Consider the following 18,217-nt stretch of genomic DNA (forward strand, 5'->3'; position numbering starts at 1 on the left):
TATGATTAATAGAAGTTTCTCAAGAATGTATAAATATTGGCAGTTTAACGATTAGAGTGTAGCAAAGATATTATCGATCAAAGGTTCCGTCTTGCTATCTATTAACAAGAATAACGTGTGATCTGCAGATGTTCATTCAACTTGATATTTCTACGAACATAATTAAAAAAAATGTAATCTAATTTTTGTCTCGTCTATTAATATAATAACATCTGAAAGTCATTATTAAAATTTGATTATAATTGAAAATAAAGACGTTAATTTTATATGAGTTTATGCATTTTTGCATGTTAGGTATAAATTTTTCTTTAAATTCATAAAAAAACGTGTGACCGTCCGCAGTCTGGTGATCAGAACGAATATATATTTAGTCGAAGGTCCCATTTTCCGAATTTGAAGACATTTGCGACTAATAATATTCCGCTCTTAATATTCCTCCTATATCCCGACGTACTATCCTCCATTTCACATTTTCCTTTCTTTTTTTTTTTTTTTTTCTTTGCTTCTTCATGAAAGAAGTCCTCTGTACCGAATCTGACGTTTTAATCTCAAGTATCCAGATGGGATCCGCGATTTGGTATAAGAAACGGAACGGCTGATAGAAAGGAGAGAAAAAACTGGGAAAGGGAACACTTCGCAGATAGAGCGAAAAGGGGGAAGGGAATCATTCAAGAAGAAAAAATAGAGGGACGAAATCGATGGCGGAGACAGTTTACGCTTGCATTGCTCGCGTTCGTTCTTCAACTGGTTCAGACGAAAATGTTGATTACGAGAACTAAAGTTGCTATTGCTTGCAAGATGAAATAATTAATTAGATTCTATATCTACTGATTTTCGTTGCTGCATCTTCAAAATGAATAACGTTGCTTATGTAAGTCGATGTTAATCAATTGATTACTATAATCTAGGTTAAATTCTTGAATTTATGTAGATTGGGCATTCAATTGGGTTTTGGTTAATCATTTTTAGATTAAGCTGCAGATTTTTGTGTATTTGTAGGAAAAATTTGAAAATTTGAATTTGATTTTCTGTAACATTTAGTATGTAAAATAATTTTCTATTGAATTTTCATTTTTTTTGATTATGTTCCTAAAAATATGAATTTGAATAAAAAATCTGCATTTTAATGATTACGAATGTGCTTATGTAAATAATACAGGACAATATCTACAAATAATACTTATTAAAATAAATATATTAGTGAATAACAAAGGACTATAATCAAAAATGTTTCCATTCAAAAATATTCTTTAATGTTATAGTCAATCTTGCAACAATTTCACTTGATGACATTTCACTGTTAAATATTAAGATACATTTTTTTTTTTAAATTTACTTTTATCACTAAAACTTTTGCTTTTACTTTTATCCTCTTGCACAAAACGGTACAAATAATTTTCAAGCTGCTGGTTCGAAAGATGAAATATTAATCTTTAAAAAGACACTCGTATCTCGAGTAGAAAGATAGAAAGAAATAGGATAAAAAAGGGAATAAAGGGAATGAAGAAATTCTCAAATAAGATTCCGCAGTATATACCAGTCCAAATAACAATCTTCGGGCTACCGGCTGGGAAGATTTGGAATATTAATCTTCAGAAAGTGTCATTTGTATTCTAAACTGCTGAAATAAAAGAACGGTATTTCTTCGAATATTTGTATAACGTGTAACTGTTCCAAAAAGATGGAATGAAGGAGGATCGGAGTGAATTTTCCAACAGAATTTCTCAACCAGAACTTCGCGAAACTATTAGTTTTGAACTCGAACAAGCTCGAGGGAGACTTTCTTTCAGCTCGGAACTCGAGATCGTTGGCGTGTCGTTCTTTGCGGCGACATTACGGCGTTATACAATATGTTACACTGAAAGCGATAGTCGTTGCACTTTGTGATTTGCTCACCCTTCTCTTACCATCTACGTTTCGTACATACTGATTAGTCGATAGAAATTCGTTTTCTATCGCACGATCTCTCTCATTTCGTCTTGCTTTCCTGGACACTGCGCTACACTGGCTTGGCACGCGTAATTATTATTCTTATTATTAATCATCCTGCTCGTTCGTGTTTTAATACGACACTAACTACTCAGTCGTTCACCCTTTTTTCTCATGTACGTATGTATATATATATATTTGTTTATATATGTGTATGTGTGTATGCATATGTACGTGTGCGCTGGTGTTATCGCATGTCGTTTGTGTATCTCTCGCAGTCGGTCTCTGACTCCTTGTTCTTTTATATCTTTTGAAATCCAGGTTAATTACACGTGTGATCGACGTCCAACGACGCGTCTATTTCCAGTTTAGCTTATCGAATGATTGACACCACGACCAGAGCTATCATCAGAAGCAATCCCGTCGTTGTCACGTCGATGGCTGAGTCTGAAAGTAGAAAATTTAATTTTAAATCGTAGATACTATTGGAATAATTGAACTGAATTCATGTTAATTGTGTTTTCGACGTCTCTCGTTGATACGATCGAATCATCGATTTCGGTAATACACTGTGTAATACGAAGGTCATTTCATATGTGTGTATATATATATATATATAGAAATTAAAATCTTTTATTAAATAGATAATAAAATATCAAGCTAGCTATTAAAAATATATTGCTCGTCGCAGTTACGTGCATTATCCAGTATATATAAATAAAATTATTCAGAACAATGGCCTTTGTAATATATTTGAAGGTCATTGAAATCGATCAGATATATCCTCTCGTTAGAATTTTTTAATATGTACGTAATATAACAGTTGGATGCAAATTCGGTATTTTCATCGTCTTCTGCTACATTTTATATTCCATATGATCCGAACATATGATGAACAATCAATTATCATGCTTATCCTCCAACAAAAATCCAACAGTCAGTAAAAGCTTCTACTCTTTTCTCAAACTATCTACGAAAAATAAAATAAAACTAAGAGTATCCTTTATGGGTATACTCGTATTAAAACAGATTCCTACTGAAAGAATACTCCTTCGTTATGGCATTAAGATAGAATTCATAAGATATACGTATAATTAAATGCAAATTTGGAATTTGACGCGATCGTACGTCACTTGCAAAGATAAATAGACTTCACGAATAATTAATTATCACGCTAATCTTCCCACGCAAATCCAGCGATCATTGAACCGAAAGTTTCTTGACCTCCCTCTTTCTAACCATTTACGAAAAATAAAAAAAAAAAAAAAGGAAAAAGAAGAAAGAAGAAGAAGGGGCTAAAAGGGAAAGAGTGTGCTCGTATTAAGAGGAGCAAATAAGAGGAACCAACAGCGTAGGAAATCGCATTGGGACCGTAAAAATCACGCTGGTGGTCCCGAAAGCGTTGCTCGACAATCAAAAAGTTCCTCGGTTGAAAATGTCCGGCCGTTGTTTTCCGGAGGAGAGACGGGCCGCGAACGTCTCGTCTCCTTCGACGAGACGATACGTTCGACGGTGAAGGGCGAGCGTCGGCGAACAGACGGGAGGGAAAAGCAGACGAACCGAGTCGGACCGAGGAGGATGAGCGAGCAGAGCAGGGAACGAGGAAGTCGGTTATTCTTCCGGCTGGCCTGGCCCATACTTTCAGTCATTATTCGCTTCGAAAGAGATGTATTCTTCTCCAGCCCCACTCATCTCTAATTACAAATCAGAAACAACTCGGCGGGCCTTCACCCCCAATCATCCTCTTTGCCGTCCTCTCCTCCAGCTCATTTTCCGTTTGTTTGTCAGGCTATCCAGCGGTAGTCACCACGCTCGCCTTTCCTTCTACCTTTTCCTTCTTTTCTTTCTCCTTTTTCCCTTTCTTCTCCGTTCTCTCCTTTTGGATCGCTCCCGGGGCGGTTCCTCGTCTCACCGATTTTGCACCGGCGCGTTTTCTTCTCCGCCAGTCCGTTTCGCCTTCGTCGACTTTTCGCAGCCTGGGTTCTGCTGGCTGCGGTACCGATCGAGCTTATCTTCTTTCATTTTTGATAATTTTTCATTGGTGATCATTTTCGTCGTCGAGGAATATCTATGTGGTTTCTTTTCTCGAGGCGGAAAGGAGTTGGTTGTTTGAAGCGTCGAATGTTAGAAAGAGGGCGAACAGCGAGTTGTTCAAGAAAAGAATACATTACCTTAAAGAATTACAGGTAATGTGTAAAAATTTATACAAGTATTAAATTGAAAATAAACGAAGCGAGCTATGAGAGAGTAGAAAACTTAGAGCCTGAGTAAAAGTTAGGCAAAAGTTTATAACGCGATAAGCAGAAATTTATATTTATATATTTTGAGAAAAATCACTAAAATCTCTTAAAATGCACATGTTGCAAATCTGTGGTATTTGAACGAATCGGTCATTTCATTTTCGTAGGAACATTGTTGATATGGCTTTCGGCGGTGTTTATTTATTTTGGCCGGTGGATTTACAATATATTTTAATACTCGAAACAGAATAATTATGTTGTATTCTCTCTTTTCGCGAATATTTATTTAGATAATGTTTCAGTGCTCGGTTTTAAACAAAATATTTATTTTACACAATTTACCTCCAGTAATCGAGTAATAGAGTTTCGTAATTTGAAAATAAAATGTGAAGTAAAAATTGAATTTTCATACTATATAGTCCACATCGAGGGTATGAATCGATATTATAAGTTAAGAAATTATTACAGTATAACATGTCCATGTGGCCACGTAGATGTGTAAATAAAAATTAAGCGAGATTTTTCAAAATTTTACTCTCGTAGCTAAAATACACAAAGGAAAATTGTTACGGACGTTGTATGCGCAGCTATTGTAGAGTAAACATTGAACAAGAAAATCTGCATAACAACAAAAGGGAATACCTCGCACGGCAAACTGAAAATAAATGTGATATCATTGATAGATTTTTTTTTAAAGCATAGTCATTTCTCTCTCTCTCTTTCTCTCTCTCTCTCTCTGTAAAAATAAATAAACTTTTCAAGTTTACTCGGTATTCTCGGAGAATGTACAGAAGTGCTTCAGAGTCGCTAGAGATAATTTTTATTATTTATTATCGTACGTGTCGTCATACCAGTGGAAACATCGACGACGCGTTTGAAATAATTAAACGAAAACGTCCGCTATTTAAATGCCCGGGTGAAAAAACAGCAGACTCAAGCGATCACAGGGAACGTTGTACTCATGAATTATCTATTCGGTTGTAGGAAACTCGCGTTTCGAGTGAAATAGTTAACGGCGTGAAAAAACACAGCGAGCAGACAAAACGAGGATGTAAAATGGATATCGTTGGATTGGAACGAAATGTACAAAATCAACATCGTTTCGTTTTTGTCAGTAGTCGTCGAGCTCATTGTTGCCCTAGCCTTGGTGTTAAAAATATTGTTTTTACCATTTTAGCCCAAATCATCCCTTCCTCCACAGTAAATTCAATTCGACCGGTTCGTATAAATACAGTTTGTAAAATTTCGAAATTTTTCAAACGGAATATGTGAACGTTCCTCGAGATAGCACTTTTTTGTCAACATCTTTTCGATCGAACAAATATATAGAATGGTCAACGACGTAATTGTACTGATCGTCAGTAATCGAGTGATGCAACTGCTTTTACAGAAATATAGTATCTCTTTAATATGAATCTTGTTGATTCTCATTCGGTCAAAAGGAGATTATCGTCCCGATAATTTTTTGATCGCGAATTATTCAGATAGAAAAGGAATTTAATACAAAATAGGTTTAATAATCACTGAATCACGGATTTATGTAAATTAATTTTACGAAGTTAGACCTGGATTGACAATTGTTTTGACTATATTTTAATTATACATTTTTGCTTAAAATTTCTTCTATGCTGTAAGGACATTTTTAATGCAAATGAAGAAAATTAATATCAATTCGTTCTATGAAAAAAAAACAATGCTTTTTGTTGCTCGGATATTTTAAAAGTTCAGTGCGACGCGACAATGTCGAGAGCAAAGAAATCAGTTAATAGAAGTAAATAAAATAAATTAAAATACAGAAACGAGAATACTCGGGCACGTTTTCGACATTTTTAGTAGGTTGGAATTAGACTCGCGCGGAAGTACATTTTTCAAGTTGCAGAGTCGTGTAAAATTTTCTCACATTTTGCTTCGAAATACAGAGAATAGAAAAAGATTACAGGGCCAGGATCTTCATCCTAACTTAAACCGTCAGTTTCTTTTTCTTTCGTCACGGCGTTGGTTACGCAGCTTCGGTTTCCTGCCGTTCCACAGGGCAAACGTGAAAAAAGGGACTCGTCCATTCGGATTCGCGATAAGGAATCAGTTAAAAAGGCCTGTTTAACCAAATCGAATGCACAACGAAGTCTAATAAAGCGGCGGAGAGCCCGGGGATGGAACGGGAGAGACCCTCGCCTTTAGAAACTTGCAGGGTACAACAGTCCGAGGCGATTGCCTGCGCGAGACAGTTCGGAACAGCTCGATATCGTTTGGTCCCCCTTCCGGCTCGCAGTTCGAAAACGAATTTAACCTGAAGGTGGTCCGGGAATGAGGAAGGTAGGGGGGTTGTCGCGCTTCGACCTTCGATACAACGAGGTTCCCGAGCTACCAAAGAACTAGAAGTACTTATCAAGTTGTGGAAGCTCGCGCGACGCGATCCCACAGGCCGCGTTCCCGTCGTTCTCTGCTCTCTTTTCCTCCTTTCTCTCTCTCTCTCTCTCTCTCTCTCTCTCTTTTTCTTCGTCCTTTTTTTTCCCCTTTCATCCTGTAGCTTTCCTCCAGCGAAATTACCTACTTCCACGGGACTATCGAGATCGCGCGCCCGCGGAGAAAACGGATTTTCACACTTTTCCATTATGCAAATTCCTTTTAAAAAGAAACCACCCGCCGCGGAGAGCCAGCGGAGATCGTCGAGCTGTATCGATAGGAGGGCGCGAGGGGGCGGATTTTTCTCTGTTGAAGAGAGCAGGTCGGACCGAGAGGGTCGGATCTCGCCAAGTATCCGCAACGGCCGGGAAAGAAATATTTCAATAATGCCGCAGGCCTGGATGAATTTCTAGCCGGTGTGCTAATCCCGATCCAGAGCTGCCATCCCAGGTGCTCGTCGCCTCTGTCGTTTAAATGCCGCTGTACCGCCACGAAATGCCGGATAAACCGCAACTTCGCCGAAGAGCCGGCGGAAGAGCGAGGTTTTGTTTCCTTCGCGCTGCTGCTCATTCGCCGCTCATTCGCCCTATATGGCTATTGAAGCTAGATTTCAATGGGTTCGACTACCATGGGCTTGATATCAGGCTTCGATTTTCACGTGGCCGATCTGGCCGGGCTCGTGCTTTCAGGCCGTTTGGCTCGGTCTCGTTCGTTTTCGTTCTCGGCTCATCCTGTCGGCTTCGCCCGATATCGGCGTTATTCGAGGGGTTTATTATTAATTTTTCTGACTGGGAGAAACGGCGATCCCGATCCCGCGATTCCTCCGTTAATGAGCAGCCGAGAAAGAATTCGACGAGACTCGGGCGAAACGGGTGTTTGTCGCTCGTTCGACGATGCTATCGCCGTTCGCATTGTCACCCGGCTATTCTTGGTTGTATCGGGAAAGTTGACAATTCCTTTCGACGTTATTGGCAACGTCTGCTTGGGTAAACGTTGATTGGGCATTGAATATACTTTTAATGGAACGATCCTTTATCGGGGTGAGAAATTGCCTGCGGCCCCGGCTGCCTTTTCACTGTTATAATTATTATAGACGGCGGGTTTTTTAATGCAAATTCACGTCTCTGCGGACATAATAAAAAAAAAAATAACGAGAGGAAGTGGAGAATTATTTCAGCATATTATGTGATAATATATAGAGGGCTGTACCGTAAAATAAAATGGAAATTTCGGAAAATAAAAGGAAAAGATTAACGTTAAATGGAATATGAGAAGTTTTATATTTGTAGTATTATATAAAATTATTGTACCGTAAGTACTGCCATTATTTATCATGTACGATAAACACAAATCTTATATAAAAGGATTAAATATAAAATATTTACAAAAATCACTACGTTTCGGAGCATTTCTTTTTCCGTCTCTTTTTTTCATATTACATGCATTATGTGCAATTTTAGACTTTAAAAGTCATCATAGAAATGTAAATTCTCTTCGTGACACAGGAATCGATCTATATATAATAATAACAAGACGTCTAACGTTGCGGTTATGAAAGGGATTATCTTCTTTTACATATTTCTTAAAAAAAACTTTGATCAAAATTCAAGTTTAAAGAGGCGAGTAACTTTCTCGTAAAAGAGAGGAGAGAAAAAAGAAGGAAAAAGGAATGAAAGTAGTATGAAAGTAGTACCGAAAGTTGTATGACACGAAATTTCGTTCGCGTTTTGCCTGGCAAGAAGTTAATCCAACAAGATCGGCAACTTCAACAGCAGCATAATCCGCAGCGAATCTCTGACAAAAGCTCCGAGACGCGATAACTCGGGTCTCACGTACACGCTTTAACAGTTCCGACGATGCTAACCGCCCCGGGATTTGTACTGGCATGATCTACTTATGCTCCACTTATCATTGATATGTGATATGTGAACGAAAAATCACAGATAACGAACAGACTGCTGTTATGCTTTTTTAAACTCAAATATTACATATAGCACATAAACTAGTTGTCTCCCTGTGGGGAGATGAGTACATACTTCATACAAACCAAGTTCTGCTATAAATAAATAACGAGTAAATCCCGGTCAATGAAAATACCTCATTTGCACGGATCGTCATCCACTTCCTCATTTAAATGGAATAATAAGAAACCATGGAGCACGACGCGCTGTTTATTGTGGACTGGCGTGCATGGTCGTGAAAAGCAATGGCCATCGACGATTCTCCTCGAAACAAGGAAGTGAAGAGAATATTAGCTGCGTCTGTCGGGCTGTCTCGTATGAAATTGGTCCACGGTTACGTGTAACAACAGAGCTTACCGCTGTCTGGAGTCCAATTGTAGTTTCTTTTCCTATCTGGGTCGCTCGATTTTTGCTCAGACTTGCCGATCTCGCTGAGGTTCGACTGGAATTTATTACCTGCAAGCAAAAAATAGCCGGCCGCTTTAAACGCAACTTAACACACGTGAATGGGATCGCGAAATTACGCCAGCCTCTGGCCGCTGTATCGACCAGTCGGCTGGCGTCTGTTTTAAATGAAAATATGACGACCAGCAAATTAAATGCAAATGTCCTGAAAGTTTTAACTGTGGCCACTCAAGAACCAGCCCGTTCCCATTTCATTTCGTCTCGCGCGTTTCAGGTTGCGCCCCCAATACGAAATTTTGCAGCCGTGCACGAATTGATAATGCGTGGAATATGGCTTTGGCGTTAAAACTAGAATAGCTCGTTTTCTTTGGTCGCATGACTGCTGATTTTTATATAATTTCGCAACGAAAATGTCGTAAACGGATTACGGATTTTCGTGTACTTATGAGATATTTCAAACTGCAAAATTACACAAAACGCGTAGAATATAAAATTTCGAGAAATTATTTCATATATGATATTTGGTATGTAAAATAATTTTCTATCCATCTGTTGTTGTGTATTTTCGAAAATATGGATTTGCACGAAAATCATTTGCAATCTATTTATACAACAAGTATAGCATTGTAGATCCTTCGATCCACAAAAGTCTCATTGTTACAAATTTATTACATCATAGTGTAAATATTGATCCACGCGCGACGATGACAATTTCTGTCACTGAGCGATACTCAATTAGAGCACAAGCTTATTCGTTTCGACAAATTTCTCGTTAAGAACCGATGTTCCAGGCAAAACAGAGATAAAGAGAGGAAAAGAGGGAGACAGTCGTTTGTTACATGCTCGAGATCGTGATCGTTGAAAATCAAGTCGAAAACGGATGAAACGTGAAACGTTAAATTGTTATCCATCGCTGAAATCGGATTACGTGCACGGGCACGCTGTGAACCAGAAAATCTGATAAATGGAAAAATATTTCACTGGTTTGGATATATTTTGAATTTCCTTTTTTTTCTCTCTCTCTTTTTTTTTTATTTGCCGATATTGTTACTCGTTAATACCACGTTAGTGTTTCCAACTCGGAGCTCGAAAGTGTTATTTTACGAAAGGTCGTTGAAATTTCATAATTTCATATTTTCGATCGTTAACTAAATTTCTTTCCGGTCTTTCGTTCGTTGCAGTATTGGTTTATAAATGTGTAAGTTGCACTTCTTAATTGTTAAACAAATAATTCGAAGATTTCAATGATGTACATGTAAATATATGCAAGATTAAGCAAACTTTATTTCAAATAAGGATCCAAAATAACAGTTTGAAATCAATGAATCACTTTTACCAATTTGTTATTCCTATTTGAGAAATAACTTGGAGAAACTATACATAATTTCAACTTTGACAAATCATTTACAAATTTCGCAAATTCGACTCGAGTTACTCATTGGAACAACAGCTCCGACTACTAAACTGCAATCGAAAGTCCACTGAATGGGTTGAACCATTACTTTTCGAACTATTTTATTTAAATATACGTGTATGATGAATGATCTCACATGTCACGCGTATTTCACTGCAATCTCCAATCTCACAACTTTCACCTGCCGATGCACGTAAGTACTTACGTACTTATGTCTGGCGTCAAAAGAAATCAGCAGCAAGACGTTCGCCGTTGTCAACTGTCAACCGTTGAGCATAATTCCCAGCGGTGATGGCGATCTATTCTAGAATTCTAGTTTTAAATCCAGCCGATTTCCTGTCCGGAGTTCAGTGCGCGACGGCCGATTGCGAACGGCAACGAAGGACAATAGCTCGAGATAATAGCTAAACGCGAAGGGAATAGAGAGAAAATTAGGGTGAGACGACACGGTTGGTGCCGCGAGCGAGTTAAAGAACGAAAGGAAGTGGGAAAGGAAACGCGGACAAAGGGGTTAGGTACTTTCGAGTGGCCCCCTTTCGCTGAAGATGTTTACGGGCCTGTTACGCGCAAAGTGGGTGACAAACGCGGTAACTAGTATGCAAACTACGAGTAAACACAATTCCCTTATCCACTGCATCGTCCTGCAGAGCCGTTCCACGCTGCCGCGTTTGTCATGGTCCAGTCTGCCGGATCAAATCAAGTAATGAAACTAGCACACGTTGACTATGTTCCAAGAGGAAGTGACAGACACACACACACACACACACACACACACAGAGAGAGAGAGAGACATAGTACTCGCTCCGGAAACAACTTTTTCACCTGTATAATTCTCATGGCGGCGTGAAACCTTGCGCGACCAGGTGGAGTCAGCGGTGACTAGAAATTTTGTAGTTACAACGACGGTGGCCCTCCATTTGCATGCATGAATCAACGTGCCGGTAGAACCGAATTTCCCGCAGGAAAGGTCTCATTGACGGGTGTCCCGGTAGCTCGCTAGCCGCCACTGACGTCAACAGAATCCGTTCACGGGTCTCTGCGTTTCTCGTTACCGACTGGCCCCGGTTGGGTTCGCCTGCGTGGAAAAAATCCGCGCCCACGCTCGATCACGTTCCTCGGCTGACTCGCGAGCTCGCGTTTAGCATCGGAATTTTGGGATTGGTTTGATTAGTTTCAGCCTGGAAACTTGACGGAAGATCCGATGCGAATGTAAACGAACTCTGTGGTACCCAATGTTACGTATCTTTGGATCTTTTCCCATCTTCGTAGAAGATATATCGAATGATCAATGTGCGTTAGATACCGGAATAAAACTCGACGCGATACACGTTTGTTCAATATTTTGCGAAAACCAAGTGATCGGAGTCCCTTTTCTGCTTTTTCTCGTAAATCTAAACGCACGTGTCAATTCTTTAACTATTAAAAATTCGTGAAGATGTCACAAAGTATCTCCCAGCAGACAAACCGTATTTCACACGACGAGACGCGTATCGTCTTTGTGACAACGAAACTCGAATGTGTAATAATACACACCCACACGCGCGCGCGCGCGCGCGCGTTCAAATTCATCATTAACGTCGATTCTTCAAATCTGCTTTGTCGCTCTCAGACAATGCGCTAACTAGCGAGAAACCCTCGTGTAACGATTCCAAACGTTCAGAACTGAAAATCCTCGCATCGCGAAAGCCGGTACCAACAATCGAAACTAACCATCCTGGAACACCCTCCCATCGCTCGAATCTCCCCATACAAACGAGCTCGAACCCTCCAGCTATCCTCGAGCCATCTCGAAACCCCTCGGTCGAAAGAAGCTCGGTGCTCGAATCTGACGAATCTTAATTCCATGGAAGCCGGAAGCACCGTGGTGAAATTTACAGCCCCGGGAGTCGTCCTCGTCGAAACAATATCGACAAACCCTGTCAGTACCGACGAGGAGAGAGACAGAGAGAAAGCGAGAGAGTGAGACAACCGGTACTTAATCCTCCGATGCAGATTCTGGTCAAACTAGCTGCTTTGTCTTGATGGCCTGGTTATTAGGTTTTGTAAGTTGACCGAAGGAACGCGCGATGCCCGAGCGCTGGTCGCGCAAGTGTAGGAAAGCCGCCGTAGGAACAGGCTCTTGGCACAATACCCTATTTCGGGCGAGGTAATGGGCGATCATCCTGGTACACACGCGTGCGCTGTGAGTCACTTGTTCGCCGGGCTGTGTGTACAATAGCGTCTGCTGCCGATAGAGAAGCGTCGGGGGCTCGGGACCAAACCGGTCGTATACACGTCCAGGGACAACAAGGTGAGACACAGTGGCGCACCGAGGAATGGATAGGCCAGACAGACGTATGCAAATCTCGGCCAAACATTAGCGACGACGGTATACCGTGTGGTCTAGGTCTCTACACGAAAATCCCTCGCCGGACATATGCTTGCACTCTCTTTTTGTAGCGCGATCATCACCTACGCGTGATCACGTGGAAGTTCGATTGGTTCTTGGATCTTTGCAAGAAAACAGTCCGTTTTTTTGGGGAGTCACTCGTCTGTATTCACAGAGTGGAAGTTGCAGTTGATTTTTGAATTTTTGAGATAATACGCTTCTCGGGGTCACTCGTAATCACGAACGAGTGATTACGCGAGGAACAAACTGCGATCGATATTTGGAATTCTTTGTAATGATTCAATTTTTAGAGGTTCCAATTGATGTTTGAATTTGTATCTTTATCTCTTTTGTATTTTTAGAATACGCTTTTGGAGTTACCTGTTCGCAATTGTGGGAGAAGTAATAATTACTTCTGCAATAATTTGCTTCTGGCCATTTACTCGCAATTACGAGGAAAAAGTTCCAATTGATCTTTGAATCTTTGCAATAACTTGTATTTCGGAGCCATTTGTTTGTAATCGCAAGAGAAACACTCCAATTAATCCTCGAGTCTCTCCGATAATTTATTTTTTGAAGTAATTTATTCGTAATTACTCTAATTGATCCTTCGAATCTTTGCAAAATATAGTCTGCCTTAGGAAGCTATTTATTCGAAATTGCAACGAAAAGACTCCAATTAATCTTCGAATCTCTCCGATAATTTGCTTTCTGGAGTCGTTTGTACGTAATTACGCGAAAAATGTTCTTTGAAAAATGCTCAATTGATCTTTGTGTCGTCGTTTATCGTTAAAAAAATTTTTCGCAATTATTGCTTCTTCAAAATCAGACGTCTGATTACCGCGGTCAAATTTTTTCACGTTGAAGACTGTTCAAATGCAGTTTTCACAAGCTGCCTCTTGCGTTTGTATTCGGCGATTGCGTATCTCCTTTTTTTTCCCCTCTTTCAGGCGATTATCTAGTTTGAATTAACTCTGCTACGTGTACCGAGTTTTCTTTCGGCCCAATCGTGCTTTCGTTTAATTAAAAAATACTTTCTAATTCCGAGAGGCTCTACCATTCGGTACAAAATTGAAACAAGAAAACACCATTAGAAATTCTCGAAATTAGAAAATGTTCACAGTGAACGAAAGACACGTGTTCTCAATTTACACTCTTGTTTCTCAGTAAATATATTTTATATACGATGGAATAATATTTACGGTAAAATATATTGAAACTGTAATTATAACAATTATAATATTTACAGTGTGTTAGAGAAAAACTTTTATGTGTTTTATGTGTGTTATGTAAAATATTTTTGAAATTTTATTAACATTGTAACGAATGCAAAATTCCGAAAATTCCTAAATGTATAAAATATTCAAAAATGGTACATTTATTGTGATATAATATTCAAAAAAATGTAAAACTGCATAAAAGTCATATACATATTACAAATTTGAAAGTAATCAGGAAATTTATATAAACTCTTCAAGATCTTATTATAAATTAATTAATATAATCACGATAATTGAATTTGACTATGATATTAATAAAATTTCAAAATTTTTTATATAACATACATGATGTATTCATTCAGAAGCTGCTGTAAATATTCGAACACTTACGCGGATAACTGTACATTCATAAATCAATTTTAATTCGACAATTTCGTTGCTTATGTCATGGATTTCATATTTTTTCGTTTTTTTCTTTTACGTTCTAAACTCGTTATTTAAATCGCGTCCACTGTTTAACGATGCAAAATGCAGCATCGTGTAAAGTTTATCAATGAACGTGGGGAACGTTTCGGCCAGAATTTCAATAAGCTCTCTCTTGTCGTACTGTGTTAAATTTCGAAACAGGAAACAATCCGTATAGCAGTGCCGAATGTGGAAAGCAAGGGGCCAAGCTAGGTGCTATAACTCGTTCTATTATATATTCAAGGATTGTTAGGCAGTCGTTGCGGAAGGCACAACGTCGTGTAATGGGCCAACAACGAAAGCGTGTTCAAGTGATTAACGTTTCGTAGTCATTAGGGAAGACAAAAATCATCCGTAGACTGTTGAAACTTTGTTGAATGTTCTGTCAAGATTGTCGAAAATTTTTTGGTTGAATCTCAACACTTTGCACTTGAGATTGAATTTTAAACTAATTAAATTTTCGTGTTATTGGATAACTTCTGTAATATTGTGGATATAAAAAAGAGAGAAATCTATTTTTATATCAATGAAAAGAAGAAAGAATATTTGAGTGAAACTCCAAAACTATTGTCTATTATATTAATATTCTGTAATTGACTATGAGTATTTATAAAGAAGCAGATATTCAGGATACAAAAGGTCAATGTATCAGAATATTCTTTTCCAAATATTTTCTTCCGTTCGTTATTCGTTAAAAGTTTCCCGATTCGGTGAAATTTCATTTACACACGTTTCCGACACCCGATGGATCTGAGTTTATTACACGATGCTTCCTCTAACGATCTTATGCAGATTTTACTGCTCTCCTCCTGTCAAGATAGGCTATTACGAAGAAAGATTAATCCACCAGGGATTCTATACCTGCCATCTTATTTTTAATCGAAACAGCTTGGCAAGCCAAACAGAAATCCAATTTCCGAATTGCGCCGGGGCTCCTTCCACGACAAACTTCACACACACATACACACACAATATCCAATAAAAATTCCTCCGACGTTCCAATATTTGCTCATATTCTCAAACTATTATTCCGAATCAAACTGGAATTATCTCGTTAGCGAAATTTTCGAGATTCACCCTGATCGATTGCCCCTACAGTGGTTTAGACCATTGTTAAACCCTTCATTCTTCCTTTGACTACGAACGAAAATCCAACGTGCCCATTTCTGTATTATTAGGCTGTTGCGTGTGAAATGGTCGATTTCACAAACACGTAAAATTATCCAGAATTTAGTGATCAGAAAAGAAATATTTATGAATTGTCAATTCGAAGTTTAAAACTAATGAAACACGACGTAATTAGTTTTAATTAATTGTGTTATTTTATTGAAGAAAATTATGTGCCAAGGCAATCTATGAACGAGTTCAGGTTGACGGCTTTCTGCTTATTCTCATTGATTTTTATTAATATTCGGACACTATGTCATTCAAAAGATTACCTTTCTATAATTAATTTGCTGTCCAATAGAACAGTTACACATAGACAGTTTTGTTAATTTTATATCTATCTAAAACATATTAAAATCAATAGGAACTTCACTGATTCTCATAAACTAGATAAAATTGACGTTTCTAGACAATTCGATAAAATTATTGCGAGCAAGTGTATGAATAAATTAATAAAACCTCTCCGAATAGTAATAAACGGACCGAGAATTTTTGTGCATTTATAAGTTCTAAAAACTGCATAGAATACAATAATACTTTACTTCAGTTCTGTTCTTTCAATTAGTAAAAAATTTGCAATCTACCGATAAGAAACACCGTACAAAACCGACGGAGACTAAAAACTAAAAAGTTCGATCAAGAAATCGGCCGATTCATTCACGGAGAAACGTAACAAGCTGCGAAACAAAATCTCGATATCCTCCAACGGAAAATTCGAGCCCTCGAATCGACGCGAAGGGACGAAGAGAAAAACAGATACGTGCACGTACACGAAGAGAAAGAAAACGAACGAAAATGATTCGGAATTCAACGGAGAAACGGAACGAAACGTTCTCGTTTTGGACTGCGCACGTTTCCCGGGGATCATTAACGGGCAGCTTTACACTTTCATTTCCATTTATTCTGCCTTGCAAAGCAGCTCGTTCGTCAGCGGCACGCGTGAAATTTGAAATGCAACGAATTTCCAAGATTGCAAATTAGAACGGTAGGGCTGCTAATATTTATGGGCCGCGGGCGTGCGTGTCCACGCGTCGCCCTTCGTGCGTGGGCGAGACCAAGCGCGACATAAACATATCATTTAGGCTTGAACAGAGCCATCTCATTCCCTCTGTACGTCGGAGTATTAAGCCGGCATCGATACGCATGTGATTGCGTACACATTGTACCGCGTGCATACACAGACAGCTGGCTAAGTCGATGCTTAATATCCCATGATCGACAAATAGGGACACTTATGTGTGAACGTCCACTCTGCCGGGAATAAGACGAATTTCCCAACCGTGTTTAATGTAATTGGACCGAGAGTTGTGAACAATTGCGTTCGGTTTTTGTAATATCTGGACTGCTGATGTAAAAATGAGATATTACGGAACGTGCAGAATTTTTAAGGAATATGTCTTTATGCAATATAGTTTTATGATTGTGACTGAAAATATGGAATCTTTATTTACAATTAGTGATCCTGCTCCATTCGTTAAGTCTCGGACAATGAATAATTTTATAATCGCAAGCGCAACATCGGCCGGGTCAAATTTGACTCCAGTATTATTGTTTTATGTAACCGAAATTTTGATTAGTTTCTTTCTTTTCTTTTCTATCGAATATTTTAGCATTTTAAGTTATTCTTGTAGTTTTTCTGTTAAAATTTTTCTTTTACTGAACATTCTAACGTTTCAATGCACTCTAGCATACAGGTAGTTAGTATATGGAACAGATATATATATATTCTTATATAAAAATATTGTTATATCTTTACTAATATATATTTAGTTCGAAAATGTTTCATTTTCATTTTTAAAACTTGAAGGTAAAAGCAGACAGGAAAAATAACAATTCTTTTGAACGTTTTCTTATTAAAAGTCGTAAAATTAATCTTATTTAAACGAAAGTCAATTACCAACAAATCTCAGAGAAACTTCTCATTAATATCAATAACGACTGACAATAATCGAATGTAACCAAATTTTCGATAGCTAAAATAAAAATAGTCGACGGTGGCGGTTATTGATAACCAAAGATATTTCTGTTGGCCAAAATAAAATTCCAGCCATCTATCATTATTACCGGCAATCAAAGCAAGTTGCTTCAAAATTTCTCTCACGACAATTATGATGTCTGTATAAGAGTTTGGATAAACAAGAGGGCAATTCAAACAGCTGAATCTGGCAAGTTTATTTACGCAAATTCATTATGATATATCCCTCTCTTTCCCTCTGATTATTCGATTGCGTGAAACTAGAAATCGAGCGGAAGAATCCTCAAAGTATTTAGCTCTAATTGACACGTCGCATGCCTGGCGCGCATGATTCATATCGCGAATCATTGTCGAATTTAAGCATGTCATGAAGCTCGTATTTCAGCCGCTTCTGCCTCTCCATTCTGCCTCTCCATTCAATATTAAACCACTCTCCGCACGCGTTCTACGCAATAATGTGCAGTGCGTGTTGACAATAGCTGGTTTACGATTTAGTCGATCTCAATGCTGAAGTTTCACGAAACTTCGGACAACGCAGACTGCACTTTGCGCTGAGAGAAATTGAAAAGCTCTCTTTCATGTATATATTTTGCGGCCGTCGCATTTCATTCGTTATCGCTTATCACAAAATCTACGTTTATCACTCGCGACATGTCTGTCTTATAAAAAA

At 38.5% G+C, this 18,217-nt stretch overlaps 1 protein-coding gene across 1 annotated transcript in view; it reads right to left on the minus strand.

Annotated features, from left to right (window-relative positions):
- Window positions 1-1,163: 1,163 nt before the first annotated feature.
- LOC122535873 (contactin-6-like) overlaps window positions 1,164-18,217 on the minus strand; it is an 80,606-nt gene continuing 63,552 nt past the window's right edge. Inside the window, exons 6-7 of the mRNA XM_043667752.1 lie at window positions 8,891-8,989; window positions 1,164-2,376 (exon numbers count right to left, since the gene is read on the minus strand). Of these exons, the coding sequence (XP_043523687.1) occupies window positions 2,303-2,376; window positions 8,891-8,989 (173 nt within the window). The 3' untranslated portion in view covers window positions 1,164-2,302. The remainder of the gene's footprint in view (window positions 2,377-8,890; window positions 8,990-18,217) is intronic.

Source organism: Frieseomelitta varia, unplaced genomic scaffold (genome assembly GCF_011392965.1).
Source record: "Frieseomelitta varia isolate USP_RPSP 00005682 unplaced genomic scaffold, Fvar_1.2 scaffold_782, whole genome shotgun sequence".
NCBI classification, from domain to species: domain Eukaryota; kingdom Metazoa; phylum Arthropoda; class Insecta; order Hymenoptera; family Apidae; genus Frieseomelitta; species Frieseomelitta varia.